The 23792-nt window shown below is 43.8% G+C and overlaps 1 protein-coding gene across 2 annotated transcripts in view; it reads left to right on the forward strand.

The window, feature by feature from the left end:
• The first annotated feature begins 808 nt into the window (after nt 1-808).
• Nucleotides 809-23792, forward strand: part of SH3GLB2 (SH3 domain containing GRB2 like endophilin B2) — a 57023-nt gene continuing 34039 nt past the window's right edge. For both annotated transcript variants that reach the window (XM_018570843.1, XM_018570844.1), the window contains exon 1: nt 809-965. In XM_018570843.1, the coding sequence (XP_018426345.1) occupies nt 903-965 (63 nt within the window). In that variant the 5' untranslated portion in view covers nt 809-902. The remainder of the gene's footprint in view (nt 966-23792) is intronic.

A 23792-nucleotide genomic window follows, 5' to 3' on the forward strand; every position in this document is an offset into this window, starting at 1 on the left:
AATGGTGGTCCCCCCAAAGGTATGACTACTGGGGGGAGGCCAGAACTGACCAATTTGTGGGGGTAATTGCAGTTTCCCACATTTTCTGGTAAACTGGAATTACCCTTGAACAGCTAAGGAATACTTAGCCACCAGCAACTTCTGCTACAGTCACCTCACCAAGGTGAGATAGACACCTTGATAGATTGTGTAATGTACAAAATTGTGCTTACAGCAGTCTATACAACAAAGCATAAACAAATCGTTATAATTGTTTTTTCAATTATTATTTTTATCCGATTAATCGAACGTAATAATCGTCTAACTAATCGTTTTTTTAAAATAATCGTTAGCTGCAGCCCTAATTAGAACATAGTTGTAACAAAGATCTGCGCTCTTGGAAGACTACTAAGATTAATAATCTAAAGATTAGTATTGGCCCCAAAGCTGCTATGAGAAAGAAGAATGTATATTTTAAATTAGAACCAAAATGAATCAAAAATACCATTGTTAAAGTTATTATCACAGCTCAATCCCATAAAGAGGTTAAAAGAAATGAACCATAAATAATTATATAGGTGAAAACCCCAGCATTCACAGTGAAATTAATTGATGGTGTGAATGCCGGGGTTTTCACCTATATAATAATTTATGGTTCATTCCTTTGATCTAATTAGAACATAGTATATAGCCAGCTTTAGTCTGGATTTTGTTTTTTAACATTAACAGAATATCAAGTCAAATTGATGCTTCTTCTCCTTTAACAGGCTGCACAGTCGATGCTGGCTGAAATAGATGGCGTAAGCTGGATGATGCGTGGGATGGATTGAGCTTCCCTGGCCTGTAGCAGTGGGTGGGAAGATCTGGGAGTAGAAGCAGCTGATGCATAACACACAGGACGTTGGCAAGCTGCAGCTGACACCATGGATTTCAATGTGAAGAAGCTGGCCTCTGATGCTGGGGTATTCTTCACCAGGGCTGTGCAGGTAAGAGCCAGGCTGGAAGATGCAGGGGTGGATGATCTGAAGAGTGTTCTGGGATCTGCTCCTACACCCCCTCCCTTCTGCAGCATCCTCTGACAGCTGATGCTTCTTATCCCTCCATCTTTGCTGCACTGTGTGCTTTTCCCATTATACAGCCCTCCACCTGCTGCCACGAGCCAGGATCTCCCCTGCCATTTCCGCCAACTGTTCCCATCTGTAGACCTAGACAGGGCTGGCAGCTGCACACTCCACTGTTGTCGTGGGGAGCAATAGGCAGCTGCTGCAGAACATCTTGCTGCACCGACCGTATTATTTACTAAGGCAGTGTAAAAGGCAGCAATGATGCACCAAGTGCCTTAAGCCGTGGAAACCAATGAAATATCAGTTTACTGTAATCTGATCCCCGAACGATGAATTGTAATAGACCGCTATAGGCTTCTGCACATTGCAGTCTTCCCTCATTGAACAAGCCCGACGCATTAATATGATAATGCATCTCTTGTAAGGAGGATCTGTCGATCTGAGCGACATTTGTGATTAAGTACAAAGTTGTTGTACAACGCTGAGCTTCTTCCTATGTGCACCTTTCACCTGTTAATGCTGCTAGTAATGATTTGAAATGGGCTGCATCCGAATTCATGGGTGTGAGCAGTTCTGCAGTATCCCTCACAACAAGGTTTAATGAACAGTTACACGCTGCTTCAAGGGGAAACTACAAAGTAAATTCAGTTTGGGGCAATTTATCAGAATCTGGAGCAGTTGCCCTTAGTAACTAAGCAGCTTCTCTCTTCAGTTAAGACTTGGAAATGAAAGAGAGAAGCTGATTGGTTACTAAGGGCAACTGCTCCGGGTTTGATACATTCCCCTCAATGTGTCTTTTGAACTATTATTGTAACATTTAACTGAAAATAATTCCTGATGGGACTTTCATGTTCGTATGCTTACTGCTGCATATTATGATCACTGAATAGATGTCAATGTTCCTTCAGATCTAAAAAATGCTAGTTACCTGGCTGTCTCTTAAATGCCTCCTGTCAGCGAGAGAGAGCAAGTGCACAATAAGTTAACTCAGAACTTCTGACTTGGTTTTGGTGTGATCTGAATTTGCACATACCTCTCCCGGCCAATCAGCTAGTAGCAGTGGGGGGGAATGCACGGGCCGCAGCTGGTTGAGCCCGGAGGGGAATGTGTTTTTGATAGTTCACATCACTACTCCTGACCTGTCTGCCTGTTCCAGGTCCTTGGCTCTGGAGATATTAACCACTTGAGTGCCAGCCTGTATATGCCTGTTCATGAACAGGCCATTTTTCGGCACTGTGATAGCTTGACTGTTAATTACTCAATTATAGTGGCAACACTATACCTAAATTATTTTATATATTTTTTTTATGTTTTACTATATAGATCAGAAATGTGTTTTTTTTTTTTTAGTTACATTTGCTTTTCATTTCTTTACCTGTGAAAGAAAATAATCCCACAATTATTTGTGCTGACCACTTTGTTGGCATGTTAACCCCCCACCACCACCACCTTCATCACCCTCACCACCAAAAAAGAAAACAATCCCACAATTATTTGTGCTGGCCACTTTGTTGGCACGTTAACCCACCACCACCACCTTCATCACCACCACCTAAAAAAATAAAAAATAAATCCCGCAATCATTTGATTATTGCCACTTTAAGTCCCCCCCCTTTCACTTTCGATCTGCTGATCCTACTTCCTGCTATTTACAAACATTCGGTTTATTCAGAGTGGAGAAAGGGATGCTTCCTATAGATGGGCTGAATGTTTGTTTGTAAACACTCGTTACAGCTATCACAAGGTGCAGAGCCATTCTGATTGGCTCTATACACTGTGGATGTGGTCTGAGCTCTCCCATGACAGCTCAGATCACAGCCACTCTGGGATGCACTGACCACCCGAAATTCTTGTCCACCTCCCTGCTTTTTTTTTTTTTTTTTTTTTTTTTTTGGCAGTACAAAGGTTGTTTGGGAGATTCTGTCATCAACACAACTGATTTTTTTTTTTATTGACTTGCAATGTGTCTTTGAACTTGCTAGGGAACTGACACTCCAGAAAGTGTCAATTCTCTAGCACAGAATGTAGTAGGTCCCATCGCACTCCTGACCGGATAGAGCCCAAATGAAAAACAGGGGGGTTCCGAAAGTGACCGCGGATGCCTCCGCACATCGAATGCAAATACCATAAAGTCACTCGCACTCCATTTATAGATAGCAGTCAATCAACTTTATTGACTGAACATAATGTCACATAACAAAGCGACGTTTCGGGACCAGGAAGTCCCTTCTTCAGGGAAACAAAAGTGCAATTCTCTAGCACTGACGCCTCCCTCCTTGCACATCTCCATGTCCGAGAGTGTCTAGTCACTGCTGTGCTTGTCCAGCTCCTCTGCACTGCCCCTCACCTCCATACATAAACCTATATGAAAGATAGTCCGCTGGGACTGCTGACATCACATCCAAGATGACAGTGCCCAGCCGCATTATCTAAGTTTTTGAATGTCCACACATTGGAGGCCTTTACAAGTAAATAATATGCACAAGATATGTTAAATGCACATATCTTATAGGAAGATTGCTGCTAAAATGAATGCTCTGGTGACGGGTAGTGATGAGGCTGAGCTTGAGTTTGCCATCCCAATCCATTGCGGGGAATGCCCCCACCACAACTGTTGCCACTGATTGGGCCGGGAGGAGGGGGTGGTGGTCAGAGTTTAAAGCGGGTTTGGGCAAAGTCAGGCGAACTGGGTTTGCACCAAGCCCACCCTTGACTCTAGTGACAGGGTCAACATAAAGACTTGGCAATAGGCGTTTTTAGAAGACAGCAATGGCAGTCCCAATACTTTCTCATGACAGGTTCCCTGTAAGTTGAATGTCATATATAGTTTATTGATGGTATCCATACAGCAACCAATGCGTTTCTGGGGATTACACTTCATTTTGACTTTTTTTTTTTTTTGTTTTCTAATCTATATTTTTTTCAAATCTTATAATATACCACAATGTGATCACCGTAAAGATATGGTGACTATATATTATTTTGTTAAGAACACGATAATATCCTCTTTTTGTCAATTTCTGTCTTTTTGTGACATCACAAGATGAGGTATATTTTTCTAGATGTATATCATTACCTTTTTTGCTTGTTAAAGTTTTTACATGTCATGTCTCAACCCTGATAAAGGGGCCATTAACAGTCCTCAAGAATGCATTGGCTGCTGTATGGATACTCCCATTTAACTATAATGAGGCATTCTTTTTCCTTCATACCCAAGTTGTATCGACAGCTCCTAGGGGCTTCAGTATACCAGAGAGCAGCCTACTAATAATCCCTCGAAATTAGAAGACCTTCGTGGCCAGGGTGACTCCCTCTTTTTTAGTTTTCCTTCAAGAAATGCTTAGATAAGATCAGTTAGCCTTCCAATGAGTCGAGTGTTTTCATTTTGGGAGTCCTGACCTGCAGACTTGGGGCCCATTCATACTGTGCTGCTGTAAAGCATGCGCTGCTACAAGCTTTATCGTGTGCACAGAGGTGCTACATCACCACAGCTCACTCATTTTGAAAAGGCCCCAGGAAAAATTGCTTGTACAGTATTATTTTATTACCACAGTGTACTGCAAGGCATTTGTACTGCATTGTGTACATGCATTGGGGTGCCGTTCAAAATGAATGGTAACACATAAAGATCTGCCAGTCATCATATCACTGCTAATAACAGCTATCATTTACCTGTTTAAGAGATTACACCTCTTCAGATGATATGCATTCACTTAATGAACTCGGGGTGCACCAACCAGAGTGTTCTGAATTTAGGAGTTGATGCATTTAAAGAAGCACCAGGTTGTGGTAAAGGCGGAGGTTGATTTTAGTATATTGCCTTATAAAATGTAGGTGACAAGTGCACAAATGTATTAAGGGCTCATTAAAAAGTAGGGATGCACCGATACCAAGTACCGTACTCGGTACAAGTACAGATAATTTTCCAGCTCCAAGACTAGACTAGAGAAAAATACAAAAGTTAGGAGGCCGCTGTCATTTGTAAGGAGCACACGGAGCTCCTGGGATTTGTACATCTCTGTTTTAATGTATCATTTTGTTTTTATAAATATAAATAAAGTGATGCACTGATACAATTTTTTGCAAGTACTGGTACTTGTCAAAGTCCTCACAGATACAAGTACTGATACATTTTTGTTTATTGTCATGTGACAGGTTTTGTAAGACAATACAGACTAATGATTTCAGGACAGTGGTGGAGCGCCAGAGCCAGGTCCCAGCTGCAAAAGAATATGGACACCGGCACTCCAACAGCAGGTAGAATACGTCTATTTATTGACATGCATGCAAAAGAAGTAGTATAGCACACTCAGTGCGACGTTTCGGGGTCACGTAGGATCCCCTTCATAAGACAGAACAAGACTCAGCAGAAACTGAGTGTGCTATGCTGCTACTTTTGCATGTACGTCTATAAATAGACGTATTCTACCTGCTGGTGGAGTGCCGGTGTCCATATTCTTTTGTATCACTGAGAAGGTGGCCATTCGTCGACTACCGATGCACCCATGTTCTTCTGATGGATGAGCAGTCAGGAGTGCAATGGGTACATGGACTGATCCCAGCTGCAACCGCTGCAACCCTGGTAGTTCTCATCAAAATGCCAAGTATCGGCACTGTTATCTGAAAACTATCGGTGCATCCCTATTAAAAAGGATGCATAAAAACAAACCTGGTCTGAGAGAATAGGGCGGCTGCCATTACTGGCCTGTCCTTCTGAAAATGCTAGCCGCTTGGCTGCCATGCCAATCCACTGATCCACCAGCTTAAATACTTTCTAAGGCACGCAACTGACTTCATTCTGACTTTCTAATCTGCGTTGGTTGTTTTCTCTATCTGTTAAAGCCAGGCAGCTGGCATTTCCAGTAGGAGCTCAGCTATGACAGCCCTTGTCTTTTTACAGTGTAGGATTCCATTAAGAAAACAAAAGTCGATTGGTTGTCCATGTAAAGCTTCAGCAATAAAAAAAATGTGTATTAATAATCGTAACAATAACAGATAAATCTGTTTCCTACAGCAGCTGGTAAGTTTTAGTTTTTGTTGTGCATGGCAAAAACACAACACTGCCTGGCTGCTATATGTGTGCCAGGTCCACTTTGCTTTGATCCACTTTGCTTTGATCCAGTCCCGATGCGCGTGTCTTTTTGAAGCTGTAAATTAGGATGCTAAAAGGAGATTAATGACATGACCCTGAAATCAGCAGCGTGCTGTAACAAGTGACAGCCAATCAGCTACTATCCATTTGGCGTAGTCAGACTGACGAATACTGGTCTGTGGTTGGCTGTCCTGGTTTTCGGTGCAGAATTGCGTTTTTGAATTCAGTTAATGATGTAGGGGGGTCTGTGCTGCCGAATTTTCATCTGCACGCTGTAGATCAATGTTATACAGCCCCCAAACTGCTATTTCCGTCTGTACTTGCATCTACAAAGGAGCCTTGAGATTCGAAGTGTGACGCAAAGGTCTTTGTTTTTCTTCTCCGTACTGTAAATCTGGTTGCTGTATGCAAAAATCAATTGTTACTTCAGCCCCCTGCCATAAATGATGCCCCATAGAATGTATAAAGACTGTATTCTGGCACCTTCTACAGATCTGTGCAAATTAGCAAAGACTTGGATTAGTCCGAATAGCTCCAGACTGCTCGAGTAAACATTTGTGCCTGAATGCAATATTTAGAGATTATATGCTAATGTATTTTTGTTCACACAGTATGCATGGAAAAATCAAGTGGTTAATAACACATTGGATTCTGGTGTTTATCTCCAATCCTTTACAGCTCCTGGACTCCAAGGAAACAGAAACACTATATTGCCAAAAGTATTGGGACGCCGGCCTTTACACGCACATGAACTCTAATGGCATCCCAGTCTTAAGGTGCCCATACACCTTACGACCATCGCAAGACAAAAGTCTTGCGATGGTCGTATGCTTATTGAAAGCACGTACAATCTGCCCACCTTGGACGGGCAGATCGTACTTGCGATCATCGTAAGCCCGCCCATAGGGTTCTATATTGAGTTGGCCCACCCTTTGCAGCTATAAGAGCTTCAGCTCTTCTGGGAAGGCGTCCACAAGGTTTAGGAGTGTGTCTATGGGAATGTTTGACCATTCTTCCAGAAACGCATTTGTGAGGTCAGGTACTGATGTTGGTCGAGAAGGCCGGGCTCGCAGTCTCCGCTCTAATTCATCCCAAAGGTTTTCTATTGGGTTAAGTTCAGGACTCTGGGCAGGCCAGTCAAGTTCCTCCACCCCAAACTCGCACATCCATGTCTTTATGGACCTTGCTTTGTGCACTGGTGTGCAGTCATGTTGGAACAGGAAGGGGCCATCCCCAAACTGTTCCCACAAAGTTGGGAGCATGAAATTGTCCCAAAAGTCTTGGTAAGATGATGCCGTAAGAGTTCCCTTCACTGGAACTAAGGGGCCAAGCCCAACCCCTGAAAAACAACCCCACCCCATAATCCCCCCTCCTGTTGTACTAGTACTTGTACTAGTCTTCTGTTGTGCTGCCCCCCTCCCCACCATGGTTTTCGGGTCCCCCGCTCCTCTGGGGAGCCCAGGACCACAACACAGTGTCAGAACGGAGAGTGGGAGCAGACCAGGAAAAGTCCATTCCCTGATCTGCTCTGTGATCACTGAAGCATGAAGTGCTCTCCGTGCTTCTTGCTCGGTTGTCAGAAGCTGGCTGAAGTGCCAGTTTAACAGAAGATGAAGCACATTCCTGTGCTTGATGATCTGAATTGGAGAGCAGGAAAGACGTCAGAGGTCTAATAGAGCTCTGATGTCTCCATAAAGACTACCTGTCACACAGGGCTTATTATTTGGACCTCTAAGAATGTATATGCCCAAAATAGTTTTTTTTCACCATTTATTTTTCCTTTTTATACTGGATTTTCAAAATAGCAAAGAAGATAACTAATAGATAAGATGAAGGTTTTAGTGAAGAAAAACACGTTGGTGTTAAATAGAAGCTTTTCATAGATACAGTATCCTGTACGTCAGACCAAAATGAAGGAAAACGGGGAAGAAAACAGGGCAGAGGAGTTTAGTTCCAAATGAGGGACAGTTGGGAGGTATGAAAGAGGGTGAATCTCCCCAGGTGGGACCCAGAGGGTCTAATCCTCCTCTACTCCTATCAAACGCTAATAAAAAAAAAAAAGGTGTTACCTTTTAGCCCTCATTCACACACGAATCGGCCCGCACGTACAGCTCCGTGCTGAGTGCACGGCCGTATCGGGCAGCTCCCGGGAAGGACAGGTGCTGCGTGTGATTAGTACGCAGCCCCCGTCCTTCTCTATGGGACTACGCGGCCATACGCCCCCCTACGCTCACCCCGTACAGGTGTGGGTGTTTTCCGGCTCAGACGCAGATCGGATCCATCCTGTCAGCGTACGAGTACGGACATCCGCACGGACGTGCAGGGCGGGTGTGTGTTGGGACGGCGTACAGCCGTGTACTCACATAGAGAAGGATGGGGGCTGCATACTAATCACACGCAGCACCTGTCCTTCTCGGTAGCTGCCCGATACGGCCATGCACGGAGCTGTACGTGCCGGCCTTTTTTGTGTGAATGAGGGCTAAAAAGTAAAACCTTTTTTTTTTATTAGCGTTTGATAGAGTAGAGAAGGATTAGACCCTCTGGGTCCCACCTGAGGAGAGCCTTCCTTCTCTATGGGAGTATGCGGCCGTACGGCGCCCCAAAGCTCACCCGCCCTGCACGTCCGTGCGGATGTCCGTTATCGTACGCTGACAGGATGGATCCCATCTGCGTCCGAACCGGAACACCCGCACCCGTACGGGGTGAGCGTAGAGCGGCGTAGGGCCGCCTAGTCCCATAGAGGAGGACGGGGGCTGCGTACTAATCACATGCAGCACCTGTCCTTCCCGATACGGCCGTGCACAGAGCATGGAGTTGTACATGCCGGCCTTTTCTAGTGTGAATGAGGGCTAAAATGCACCTAAACATTTTTAGATGTGCCGTATATGATAGTCAATTTTAACCAAATCGTAACCAATTTGAATTCAAAAACTGAAACTTCATTTCATGTAATGTGCGGTGAAATAACTGTGAAGAGCGTGGGATAAACTTGGGTGCAATCAGAGCTTTTAATGAGTCACAACTCACTAGCTTCAATGCAATCTGGATTACACAACTGTGCTATGGGTCGCAGGTTGTTACTTTTTGCAGAGGCACAGTCATCCTGCAAACTTTGCAAATTTGTTTTCAAAATCTCTGCTTTGTATTCATACAATAGCAGGCTAGCCATACACGGCATAAATCTCAGCAGATGTCCTGCTGAATCGGCTGAAATTCAAGCCATGGCCGCCCTGTCTGCACTGAGTGTTGGCACCGACTCAACAAACTGGTTGGAAAATGGAAAAAGCTGGATGTATCTGTAAAAAAATAAGTCAAGGCAACTGGACTTGCTGTATTTTTCTTGAAGACGTTTCACTGGACAGCCGACCAGCTTTCTCAATTCAGAATGACTTGTACAAAAAAATGTAAACAAAACAGCAGCTACACCAGTGTATGGCACAGCATGGAAGAGCCAAACCCTCTGGTCAGGATTCGGCAGTGTGCCTACATCTAAAGGAAAAAGGTCACTCCTTTGAAGACATTCAAGTGCGCACCCTATACAGGGAGGAGGACTGGTTCATAAGAGGTGTGAAAGCGGCCATATATGTAAAAATGGAGAAGCCAAGCTTGAATAGAGGTGGAGGAGGGGGTCCATCTATTGTCTGCCACATTCAATGCTGTTTTTAACACCTCTCTCTGGGAAGGTTAATAACACCTCCTCGACTCCAATTATGCAAATGCAATCAATGGTTGTGACTAAAAGATTATGTGGACTGGAGCAACATTCACCATATTTATTCCCAGATAATTTTTGTACAAGTCATTCTGAAGTGAGAAAGCTGGTCGGATGACCAGTGAAACGTCTTCAAGAAAAATACAGCAAGTCCAGTTGCCGTGACAATTGGATTGAGGTCTGGGCTTTGACTAGGCCATTCTAAGACATTTATATGTTTCCCCTCGAGTGTTGCTTTAGCAGTATGCTTAGTGTCATTGTCCTGCTGGAAGGTGAACCTTTGTCCTAGTTTAAAATCTCTGGCAGACTAAAGCTAAGTTTTTTTTTAGTCTCCTCTGACCAGAGAACCTTCTTGTTTGGGGAGTCTCCCACCCGCTTGATTGGTGGTGAACAGGAAATGTGTTTGCTTATTTTAGTTTTTTGCAAGCAATGGCTTTTTTCTGGCCACTCTTCCATGAAGGCCAGCCCTGATCTGTACTTCTCCACAACTTTGGCCCTGACCTGTTTGGAAAGCTCAGTGGTCCTTATGGTGCCGCTTGATTGATGGTGCCCCATGCTTCATGGATGTTGCAGACTCTGGGGCCTTTCAGAATATGTTTATACACTCATGTGACATTTAGATTGTGACGTATAGAAGAGCCCAATGGCCGTAGTAATTGGTTGCACAGATCTTATGTAGGAGCTTCATAGCAATGGGGGGTGAATACATATGCACGCACCTCCTTTTTTCCATTTTTTTTTAAAGCAAGCTATTTTCTTGATTTCACTTCTCTATTTTGGACTATTTTATGTATTTCCATTACATGTAATCCAAATAAAAATCAATTTTAATTCCAGGTGGTAATGCAACAAAATAGGAAAAATGCCAAGGGGGTGAATACTTTTGCAAGCTACTGTACTGAGCATTGTAATGCCCAGATAGGTATGAGGGCTGTCCTGTGCCCTCCTGCGTCCTTTCTGTGTACAGGTCCCTGTATGTGCACATCAGGCCCTTAGCACAGGCGGGGATGTGGCTGGTGGTTCATGGCTTCTAGAATTGTTCGGAGTTGGATTGTAAAGTGTTGAGTTGAGGGAATAGGGGCAAGTGATATTTAGGCACCACACTTTCCCCACCCTCTGCACTCAAACCCACCTTGTAAACTTTTCCTTTAAATGATAGTTTCTTGCTTTATGAAATATACATGTGTTAAAGTACAGCCCGAAAATTTAGAGTGAATGTGTATTTAGCCGCAAGTCAAAGGCTCTTAAATGAGGCGTGGAACTCACGGGTGATTTGTGGTTTGGTCAGTAATGTACCTTCTGAGCCATTATAAGGATTTTGTAGTCACTGAAGTGCATTAGTAAGGTGGATTTTGTGATAGTCCATTATACATCACTGGAGATTTATTGTGGAGGATGAAGCTGTTTATGGTTCACACTTATGTTTGAGATAAAACCCAGCTGTGTACACGCCGGCAATAAAAAGGTGACACATAGTATCTGTTTATTGTCAGTAATGATGTTCAAATTACAAAACCTGCGGATTTCATGTGGTCATAAAATTGGAAAGCCATTATAATGACCAGAGACTTATATAGCACGCATGTTACAAACAAAATAAAATAATTTGCTAAGAGAAGATGGAGTGGTACAGAAATCTCTTTTATATACCACGCATGTTACAAACAAAATAAAATAATTTACTAGGAGAAGATGGAGTGGTACAGAAATCTTAACATGCAGTATGTGGAGTTACATAGGATCCAGTCATGCAATTTAGACTCTGTTTTCTTATAGTGTATCTAAAGCCAAAACATTTTCATTTTGGATTGAGTAGGTCAGGACTGGACAGATCCCGGCAGCCAGGTAGCCAGTGTTCCTTAAAAATTACAGCTGACAGCTTTTGATGTTTTCTCCAGATGTTATCAATAGCCCTGTCTCCTAAAAAAATTCCTGCCACCTCCTGGATTGGAAAGACTGGCTCCTGAATTACATTTTGAAAGCGAAGTTGACTTTTCTAACCATGTTTCACATATTTGGAGCTTGTTCACACAAGCAGCCACGCTCACCCGCATTGGCTGCTGGTGTGTATGTGCCCGTATAGTGCTTATGCGCTTGATTGAGCCACATCTCACTGTTGGCGGGTTTTTTTTGTTAGAACTTTATTGAAATGTCACAAGTGGCATTTCATTGAGTTCTCTAGGCTCATAACCGTGCAATACAGTTAAAAGACGTCTCACTGTAGTGCGTTTAAAAAAAGTAATGCATGACATTTTTTTTCTTTAAGCGTACATCACTGGATTGCAGTGGAGTGAACTGTCACCATCTATGACCAGGCAAATTGCCTTGTCTTGCGTTCGGGCTACACTGGAAACGCAGCGCAGCCCAAATGTAGATGTTGTGAACGACAGAGCATTGCACCTGTGATTCCCCCAACAGGACAGTGTAAGAAAAACCTGACCGGGTTGATAACCTTTCCACACTACGAGGATGGACAAATTAATGGCATAGTCCAGCGTTGACGGGCTTTATTTTTTCCTTTTATTAATCTGTGTGAAATTATTAGTAGTGTGTGTGTGGTGTGTGTGTGTGTGTGTGTGTGTGTGTGTGTGTGTAAAATATTATTTTTTTAAACCTGGACTGTATATCTTTAACTTATCCATCCCTGGAGTAGGGAATGGTTATCAACCCTGTCAGGTTTTTTGGGGTTTTTTTTTCGCTGTCTGTGTTTTGTGTAGGGGAGAATCACTTTCTCGATTTTTGTCCTGGTGACCATTGTGACAGAGATGGAAAAAACTAAATGTTACAGTTGTCCCAACAGGAGTTGAGGGGAAGTCTTCCAATTGGGACACCCGTTCTGGTGACAGCTGTCTAAACTGGTTGAATTGCTTAACGCTCATACAAAAAAAATCTGGTCAGAACATTCAGTAATGCCATCAGAGGCTTGATTAATGTTGTTTGAAATTTTTTTTGATTTTAACATTCTGTACTGGAATGAATGGAGTTTCTCAAATGAAAACCACATTCACTGTTAGGCCCTATTCACGTTGCCATCTGTTTTTCAACAGATGTCAATGGATGCCAAAGGAAGGTAACCCAAAAATGTTTGGGCATGAATGGGGCCAATTCACAACGCTCTGTTGCATTGCGTTGAAGTGCACTTTCAATGCAACGTAACGGAATGTCAAAAATGGAAAGAAACTCAATGGAACAGAATTGAAAAAAAATACAGAGAAGTTTGTCTGCTCCTGAGATGTTAATTAAAATAAAGGTTGGCAAAAAACGTTAAAAACGTAATGGGAGGCAACGGAGGTTGAAATTGGACTTACATTTTAGGTCCGATTTTGGTGTGAACGGGTCCTTAGAGTTTTATTCCTTCGATAAACATTTTCAATCCTGCTCCTTCCATTTTGACCCCATTATCTATGTGAAAACACTTCAAAACTGAATTTTTTAAAATTAAATTTTGCTGGTGTATGGCCAGCTTGAGGGACGCTTTTTCCTGATTTTGTAGACTGGTATGCTCCTTACCTGTTTTGTCTGTGGGACAGACAGTTATGGAAAATCTCCCCAGTAAGGGCAGGTTCGCACCATTTTCCAGACCAGATCTGTTCTGGAAAATGGTGTGAACCTGCCCGCAGTTCCAGTGCATGCCAGACAAGACAAAACCAGACCTGCAGTATTTTTCTGGTCTGGTCTGGAACGGACTGCACTGGTGTGAACAGAGACCAGAAATAGCATTGGGATGCATTTTGGGTCCGGAAACAATCAGGTTTGGTATGGAGGAGATCTGGATGTGGTGTGAATGGGCCCTAAGACCCAGACAGCCAAAAAAAAAAATACCCTGGTAGAAGTTTTAACCTGTTCCTACTGTATACAAAACTAGAAAACCATGTTTTGGCTATAGATACACTTTAATTATCAATTATTCAAGTACTTCTAAGACCAGTCAGCTGTTGGAAGCTCATCAAACGTGTGACTCAGACAGCATTCCGTAGACCAAACAGTGTTCAATTCCCTCTGATTTCAGCCCAGGTTTCTATGCATCATATATTTTCTGATTATATTCTAGCGAGCAGATCTCCTCTTTGTGATTGAGCTGCCCACAGCATGTTGTTGAGTTTGGTTACCGAGTTGTTTCGCTGATATTCCAGTTATGCGACTCAAATCTGTTAGGGAATTTTACAAGGGGGTGTGTGTTAGTAATTCTGCTTGATCTGTTTCATTTGGTACATGCAGATGCATTTTAGTGTCTTTTATGGGCCATTTAAATACTTTAGTGCCAACTGCCTATTAAGCTACAAAGCCGGATCAGTGGAGTGTTTTAAATTACATTCACTTATGGCTTTGTTCCTCCAGTTTGCCTTTTTAAAGTGCCTCTGCAATTACGTTTCAGACCTTGTTTGCCTGCTCCAGGTTCTGTCTGCTCCAGTTTTGATAAAAAAATCCCCTCATGGAGCCTTGTATCAAATGAGGATGAAAGAGGACCAGCCTACAGTTAAAGGAGATGTCCACTTTCGTTAATAAACAAAATATCGAATATTCAGTACAATTGCTACACATGCCATATTGCTGTTAGATGTTATAAAAAAATAAAATAATGAAATGTAATTTCCTGCAGTGGCGTCACAAGGGGGGTGCAGCCCACACCTGGGTGCCACAATTGAAGGGGGTGACACCAAAACTATTGACAGTCATTTTGGTGTCACCCCCTATGAAAAGTCAGGCACTCGGTCACAGACCATGAGCCCAACAGTGTCAGGAGAGAGGAGGGGGTCTCAGCTCCGGGTGTCACCCAGCCTCGGAATGCCCCTGATTTCCTGCTTGTGTGATTCGATCACAGATTTGCTCAGACGTCTTCATTAAGATGCAAGCAAAACTTTAGGCATCCCCTGTAGTAGGAATTTCATTTTTGGTGAGATACTCCCCAAGGGAAAACTACTACTTAACCCCTTCGTGACTGACGACGTACAGTGTACGTCGCCAGCATCGGGGCTGTTTAAACAGACTCCCGGCGACTTTTGCCGCCGGGACTCTGTTTAAACTTGTAGAGCCGACTGTCGGCTTTACAACAGAAGCGATCCTGGCGACTTACCTGTCGCCAGATCGCTTCTGAACTAAATTTTGGGGTTTAATAAGGAGTTGCGCTAATATTGCGCAACATAAAAATTTTCAACTACCACCATTTTATTCTATAGGGTCTTGGCATTCAGAAAATATATAATGTTGGGGGGTTTTACGTCATTTTCAGGCCTAAAATGTGGAATATAACATGGGTGCAAAAAAATGAAAAAAGGGCCTCAGTCATGAAGGGGTTAAGGGATGCTGACAGTGCAACTTTCCTCATTAGAACACTGAGATTTCAGTAGGTGGTTATAATGAACCTAGACCCATTCAGGAATCAGTCTGGAAAAGACATAGTGAAACACACAGATATTGCTTCAGACCACAAAATTATACAAAGTTCGTTAAAATCCTAAAATCCTTGCCATGAAATTTGGCCTCATTTGCATACTGAAGAGGTATAAATGTTTTTTCCCCTCCATATAGCATACCATGGCAAATTGGGGAATACCTAAAAAAAAAAAATGCTTTTATTTAGAGGTGTGATTGTGACAGGCCTGCAGGGGAGTCAATTATTGTAATCTGGTCCTCCTAAGGAAAATGTAGAGCTACATGAACAAATGTGGCCAGATTGGTAATACATGAGAAACACACTGGCAGTAATGGCATGACTGATGGATTTGTCAATTTTCGTCCCTCCGTTAAAACCCCAATAAACACACGGACTGCGTGACATGGATTTTAACGGCCACAGCAGCCCTTTTATTAAGCCAAACAACTTTAACAATAACCAAAAGTAATAAACCAAATAATATACACAAATAATACTGTAAACAATTGTTGACCTGAGAAGCGGTCGTTGGGTGCCCAACAGCCCAAAAAGGCCTCTCCTAAGACTCCACCCATGTCCCCAGCCGCACCACAACCAGCTAGAGGACACTTACTACTTCCAGGTTCCCAAGGGGCCAGGCCCCACCCCTTACAGATCCGGACACCAACAGGGTGAAGCACCCATACCAGCTGATGGCCCCCCATTTTGTAATCAACTCCGATTTTTGTAGACACCCAAAGACCCCCTAATCCGCCAAGCTGCTGTGACAAAAGAACCCCACAACCCCCATAACTACAACATCCAGGGAGGGAGGGTGGGACAAACTGCTTCCTTCGTCGATTTCCAGAAAAGGGCGTCCCTCAGCCCTTGCAGATCCTTCCCATGTGGCACCTGCCGGACACCTGACTCCCACGTCCAATCAGGTAAGATCAGCTATTCCCATTTTATTTTTAACTCTTTCTCCCGGGACTATTCCTGCCCCAGTCATGTAGCCCCTCCCCCAGTCTCTCCGGGTCTCTCTATGTATGGCTAAGGCCCCTTTCACATGGCCGCTTTAGATCCAATTGGATGCCCAATGCAAGTCTATGGGCTGCCGTGTGTAAGCAGGCATCCATTTGCACCTTGTTACCCCCACCTCCGGTGGGGTCTGCAAAAACAAACTGAACAGTGTTCTGTTTCGACAGACCGGATCGTGCTAGATCGGGATTAAACAGACACATTTCTGTTTACATCAGATTCAGATTTACAGCAGATTCACTATAGACTGGCATGGGGTCTGGTAAATGGACTTTTTTCCTCCATCGCAAAAGATAGAGGAAAAAACTGTACGGACACGGATGCTCCATACTGCTCTGACCAGGAGAGGATCTGTGCATGGATCCTCTCCTGATCAGCCCGTGTGAAAGGGGCCTAACACTGGCAGTTGTGGCAGTACATAGGCAACATGTTGACAGATTACAGCAGATATGTAATCTAGCAATTAGGACAATACAGTAATACCTTGGTTTACAAGTAACTTGGTTTGAGAGCGTTTTGCAAGACAAGCAAACATTTCTGAAAAATGTTGCCTTGATATACAAGCAAATGTCTTGCAATAAGAGCAACATTTTGTAGAAAAGCACCACCGAATAAGGCTGTAGCAGTTTCGAGCGATGAGACTGTTTAACGACAATGCAATGTCACATTGAATAGATTCCTTGTTAAGGTTTCACAAAATGAAAAAGATTCCATTGAGTCAAGAGATAGCAGTGATTCCGTTAGTGACAGTGAAAGTCGTCCTACACAATAATCCTCCTCTCTCTTGTCCCCCTCACACCAGCCACGAAGGTACCGGTAATTGTTTTATTTTTCTTTATATTTTATACAGTATTATATTACTGTACAGTATTGTAATCATTTTTATATGAATATTTTTGGTTTGTGGAACGAATCATCTGAATTTCTATTATATCCTATGGGGAAATTCGCTTTGATATACAAGCGCTTTGGATTACAAGCATGCTTCCGGAACGAATTATGCTCTTAAACCAAGGTATTACTGTACATGGCCAAACGTTACAATATATTGGCAACAAATTGCCGATTGTTACAGTATGTGGGCAACAAACGCGCAATCGTTTTTTAGGGATGCACCAATACTTTTCGAGTACCAATGCCGATACTTGGCATTTTCATGAGAACTACCAGGGTTGTAGCTGGGACCTGGCTCTGGCTCTCCACCACTGTCCTGAAATCATTAGTCTGTATTGTTTTAGAAAACCTGTCACATGACAATAAACAAAAATGTACCATTACTCGTACTTGTAAGTACCTGGGCAAGTACCAGTACTCGTACTCGCAAAACTGGTATCTGTGCATCCCTTTATATTTATAAAAACAGAATTGTACATTAAACCAGAGATGTACAAATCCCAGGCGCTCCGTGGGCTCCTTACACATGACAGCTGCCTCCTAACTTTTGAATTTTTCTCTAGTCTTGTCCTGGAGCTGGAAATGTATCGGTACATGTACTCGTACTTGTACCAAGTACTGTACTTGGTATCTGTGCAACCCTAGTTTTAATACATGGGCAATTGGTATTGTATGATAGCAACACATGGGAATTTGTTACAGTGTGTGGGCACAAAAAAAAAAAAACAGGCAATGGTGATAATAAATAGGCAGTAAAAGATAAAAGGCACCTATTGTTTGTTTAAAAAATGGCACACAGTCCACCCTGTTCAGTTTCACTTGCAATTCACTGGACAAAATTTGAACAGGAGCTTGGAGGTGATTTCTCTTGCTTTCCGTCCGGGTGACTTACCGTGTTACCAGGATGCAAGTGATTGAAAATCTTCCAGCGGAAAGACAGACGTGGTAAAAACCTGACTGAGATTCTAACCTTCACCTACTCTATCCAAATCTTAGTTTTCCACTGCATTTTTGATGAATAAAAATTGCATGCGTTAAAAAAATTTAAGTTATTGTCTGTTTGGATGCACAGCAATGACAGAGTGGTTTGGACAGAAAATTTGCCTTTAAATGGCTGGACATCATCCTAAATAAAGTAAAAACGGCATCTGAGAAGCTCTGGCCGATAGGGGAATTGAACAAATGTCCTTTTCACCAGCCTCCTTCCCCCACGGCAGTGTCTGAGGCTGTGAAGTTCACAGGTGCCTTCCCCAGAATGACCACTAGAAACCTTAGTACATATAAATAATAGATGCTGGGTCTGTCCCACAGGATGCCAGTGAGCAGGGCCAGCATGTGTGCTCTAAAGATATAGGCTTGCATAATTTATCTGGGAAGCAGCAGGAAAGCAGGTCAGAGAAGTCTGACAGCGTGGGGCGACATGGAAACAATTATGCTACCTTTGGGCAGATGGGATGTCACAGCACTGTCACTTGGCATCATGCTTAGACTTGGATTGGGTAGCTACCAACCCTCTAGACCTACAAGTTCAGTTGGCAAGGTCTCCAGAATGTTAATGGTCAAGAGTTGTGTGTAGTAAGCCAGAGCAAATAATCAAGATACATCTTTCTAAGACCCAACTCCATTAATGTGCATCTTTTCACATCTTTACTATTTCTGAACTTCTAAGTAAGCACCATAGTTCCTGGACATGTCCATACCACAGTAGCAATCCTGTTACTGATGGCAACTCCCTGGCAACAGAATTGCAAAAGAGTGCACTGACCTGCTCCCTCTCTGGCCAAAATGCTTTATTGAGGAAGTGACACTTTGATGGTTTGGCCAACAAGACAATGGCACAGTAGGAGTAGGTGAGTGTTCTGTCTTATTTCTTGCTGGTGTTGCCACCAGTGACAGGATTGCTAGGAGGCCTAATGAAGCCAAGCTGTGGAGTAACCCATAGCAAAAGATCAGGAATAAGCTACTATTAACCTAACTGCATTCATAAATTCAAATCCACTTCCTCTTGCTTTATGTCCCTTCCTCTGGAATTCTTAAAGCAACTCTGTTGCCTCCTAAAAAAAAAAATAACTGAAAGAAAGACCTCTTTGTAAAGAAAGATCTTCTTCACTGCCTCTAAGAGATACAGCTGCTGAAGAACTGCATGCAACACGGTTTTGGGGAGTGTCAGATTTATTTTGGAAGTGGTATCTCTTTAAGATGGCGAAGATCGGTGATCTATGTATTTAAAGTCCTTTTTTACAGAGAGGTCTCTTTTTCATTTTTTTTCCATTTGGTGACAGGAGTCACTTTAAGGCAGAGAGTTTCATAGAACCTATAGTGACCATAATGTTACAATCTGATTCTGCAGTCGTCTTTTGATTTATCAAAACTATGCAATGTGAAAGGCCCTTCCATTAATATGTAGTGGCTGGTAGAGCTCAAGAAGATTGTAATTGTTCAGCTTCATTATCTCTGCTTCCTTAGTGTAGTCAACTTTAAACACTGGAAAATGACAACCTAAGAATGAATGTTTGAATTTGGCTGCAATGAGACAATACAGACTGTTTTTCCCACAGTCACTTTGGGGGCCCATTCACACCATGTCCGGATCATTTCCAGACCAGATCAGATTGTTTCTGAACCTAAAATGTATCCTAATGTATCCCTTTGCCATTTCTAGTCTCTGTTCATACCAGTGCAGTCCGTTCCAGACCAGATCAGAAAAATACTGCATGCCTCAGTTTGTCTGGTCTGGAATGCACTGGAACTGCAAGCAGGTTCACTCAATTTTCCGGACCAGATCTGGTCCGGAAAATGGTGTGATCCTGCCCTGAGACATAAGGCCTTATTTTTTGATTGGTTGGGAGAACTGAAGGAATGGCAAACTTCTCTTTTTGCCCCAAGCAAGGCAGAATGCCATGCAAGTTAGAAAATGAAAGCAGTCCAATTCCAGCTCCAGTACTTATGCAGGATTGAAAATGAAAATAGATTTTGGGTCGCTGTGGGAAACCAATTTGTTGTTTGCTAGTATCTGATTGGCTGTTGTGGGTAAAAGATGATTGTCTACTCTGTTTTAATTATTCAGCCCTTATGGCGTTAAACGGAATCTTGCTAAGCAAAATACATGTGCAAACTCTCAGAGGCTGCCATTCTGAAACCTTATAGTGATGGGGAGTAGCTCACCTTTGTTGGCCAAGGGTTGGATAGTAGCAGCTTCTAGTTGAGGCTTCTAACAGCTACCTGACCTCTTGTCTTTTAAGGGTACGTTCACACCAGATGCAGTGCATCCCTTTCCGATTCTGGCCGGAACGCACTGCATCGCATTGCGGCTGGCTCACTTTTTTGTGGGGCAGGAGGGGCGTGCCATTGAAGTGACTGGCACTGTAGCCACGTCCTCCAGATTGGCCACACGGGGTTGCAAGACACATTATGCATGCGGTCCGGTGCAGTGGGATCAAAATAGTGCTTGCAGCATTTTGATTGCACCACACCGGGCCACAGGCACAATGTGCCTTGAAGTCCCATTAAGGAAGCCAGGAGGCGTGTAATGACTCTCCACCTGGCTTCCTGATTTTGCTGGGAAAGCGGGCGGCGTGTAAAGACTCGCCACCCAGCTTCCCGATTTAGCAGGGAAGCCGTCTCCATGCTCCATCATCACCAGGTGAGGAGAAAGCATGGAGCTGGCTTTCTGGCCAATCAGGAAGCCGGGCGCCGTGTAATGACTTGTTGCCCGGCTTCCTGATTGCCTGGCTTCCGGATTGGCCAGCTTCTCGACCAATGAGTCATTACACGGCGCCCGGCTTCCTGATTGGCCAGAAAGCTGGCTTCCCGGCCAATCAGAAAGCTGGGGGGCAGGTAAAGACTCACCATCCAGCTTCTTGATTGGCCAGCTTCCCAACCAATCAGGAAGCTAGGTGGCGAGTCATTACCCACTGCCCAGCTTCCTGATTGACCAGAAAGCCGGCTTCATGCTCCCTTGTCACCTGGTGGTGATGAAGCATAGAGACGGCTTACCAGCTAATCAGGAAGCCAGGTGGAGGATCATTACACACTGCCCATTAGGTTGTTGAGACAAATTTAAAAATAGAACATGTAAAGACAGTACTGTGTTATATAATTAAAGGTTGGAAAAACCATAATCCTCTGTAAAGTCTAACAGGGTTATTCACAAAAGGGTGAAGAGTTTGGAGAAGGCAGGAGAAGTGAACAATCTAGGACAAAATAGCTGATTTGGAAACATTCTCCAATTCAGCTCACTTTCCAGTTCATCTATGTTGTCCTAGATTGTTCACTTCTCCAAACTCTTCACCCTTTTGTGAATAACCCTGTAAGTGTAGGAAAGCTAATGTCAGGTGCACAAGAGAAGTCTTTGGTATCTTTGTGTCATTAGCCACAGCTCAGAGAGGTCATCAGGGGCTGCCCCCCTCATCACATTTTTGCTATGGGACTCTTGATCTGTAGTTACGCCTCTGCACACATGTGTGAACCTAGCTTTATAAGTAGGGATGCACCGATACCGCTTTTTCGGTATCGAGTACCGATAGTTATATTTCGGTACTCGTCGATACCGTACTTCCGGTAGCATAGAGCCGTCTTTCAGGGCAATCAGGGAGCCAGGAAGGCTTCTTGATTGCCCGGGAAGCCGACTCCATTCTATTTGGCCGGCTGGATGCTGATTGGCCGGGAAGCCAGCTTCCCAGCCAATCGGCATCGAGGCTGGCCAAACAGATCTGACAATATGGTGGCATGACCCCCACCCTACAGGCACCTAATTCCCCCTCACATAGATCCTTAGCATTCTTTAACGTACCAGGCCCTCGGCCAGCTGGACAGACACCGCTCTCCCGAATCTGCCCATGACTCCTGTGTGTTTAGCGCCCACGTGATCGGCCCTCACCCTGCTACTGCGCATACTGCCCAGCGCTCTCATTCAGAAAGCATGCGCAGTAGCAGGCTGAGGGCCGATGACTTAATCGTTGTGCACACAGGAGACGGCAGATCTGAGCTTGGAGAGCGGTGTCTGCCCAGCTGGCCGAAGAACTGGTACGTTAAAGAATGCCAAGGATCTATGTGAGGTGAATTGGGTGCCTGCAGGGTGGGGGTCATGTCACCATATTATCAGATTTGTTTGCCCAGCTCGACACTGATTGGCTGGGAAGCCTGCTTCCCAGCCAATCCGCATCGAGTCGGCCAAACAGCATTCCCGGCTCCATCCTTCCTTGCGGCACTGCTGGTCAAAGGAAATCACCCTCTGATCGGAAGTTCCAGTATCAGGAAAGGCATCGGAGCATTTGGGCGAGTAGGAGTACTCGCCCCAAATACTCGTATCTGTATCGGTGCATCCCTACTTATAAGTAACCAGGGGCTGGCTCAGCCCACCAGATGCCACCTATGACTAAAATATCACTTTTGGGTAGAATAAAATACAACATAAATCCATGAGAATGACTTACAAATGCAACGTGTTTTGGCCTGGATTGATCCCTTAATAACCCAGCAAGTTCCAAAACAGTTCCCGTCAAAGTATTTAGACATCTCTCTTTTTAATTCCGTCTCAGACTTTTATGGATCACAACATAGACATTTTAGGACTGCTTCTGTCAGCTACATGATAAAAGGCTCCGAGCTGTGCAATTATCTTGTACAGTGAGGGCTATATATGCGTTACTTCTGCATTACATAAATAAAACAATCCGATGCTCCATTTAAAATGCTTCCATCCCCTTCCTAGCAGGATGGCAGATATTGATGGGCTGAATGTATAAATTTGCATTTTATTAACCTTCAAGCTTTTATTGATTGGACCACTGAAATTAGTTCACTGTGATTGCTTCACTGGTTTCCGATCAGCTGGGGTTGAATAGCCTTCCATGAAATGTATGGCTCTGTAGAGAGGGCAATCATTAGGATAAAGGACCCTTCAGATTTTTATACATCACTAAAAGACAAAGAAAAGTACATTGATGCTCGGTGGTGGACATATGAAAGGAAACCTGTTCAAAGGGGGATGCAGGGGTCCACTCTTGCTGATCTCCTGAAGAAGCTGGGTGGTTCTGTTTTCAGACATGGACCTGGTAGATGTACACAGAAAGCAGAGTCAGAAGAAATCCTCGGTTCTTGATCTGCATACTTGTTCTGGGTTAGTGCATGAAGAAAGAATCTATGCAGCCAGATAACTAGCATTGCTAAAAGGAGAGTTCTTATACTTATACACACTGCAGCACCCTGCACACTGCAGCACCCTGCACACACCCTGCACCATGCATTGCAGCCTCCAGCAGACCTCGGATGCTGCGGAAGTTCAGAGCTGAGATTGGTTGTCACAATTTACAACCATGATGAGGAATTAACCATGTGTATTAGGGAGTGTGGTGATATATACTGGGTGAGGTGGGGAGAGGGTAGAGATGTGTACTGAAGGTAGGGAGAGAGATGTCTACTGGGAGGAGGGATATGTAATGGGAGAGTGAGATGGAGGGGATATGTGTATATGGGGAAGATGTTTACTGGGGGTGGGGTAATGTATACTAGGGGTGTGGTGACATGTACTGTGTGGGGTAGAGATGTATACTGGATGTATTGGGTGGGGTAGAGATGTATACTGGAGGTAGGGAGACAGATGTGTACTGGGGGTGTGTGTCCTGGTAGGAGATATGTGTCTTTGTAGGGATATTAGAG

Source organism: Nanorana parkeri, unplaced genomic scaffold, assembly GCF_000935625.1.
Source record: "Nanorana parkeri isolate BGI_ZX_2015 unplaced genomic scaffold, ASM93562v1 scaffold1607, whole genome shotgun sequence".
Lineage (NCBI taxonomy): Eukaryota > Metazoa > Chordata > Amphibia > Anura > Dicroglossidae > Nanorana > Nanorana parkeri.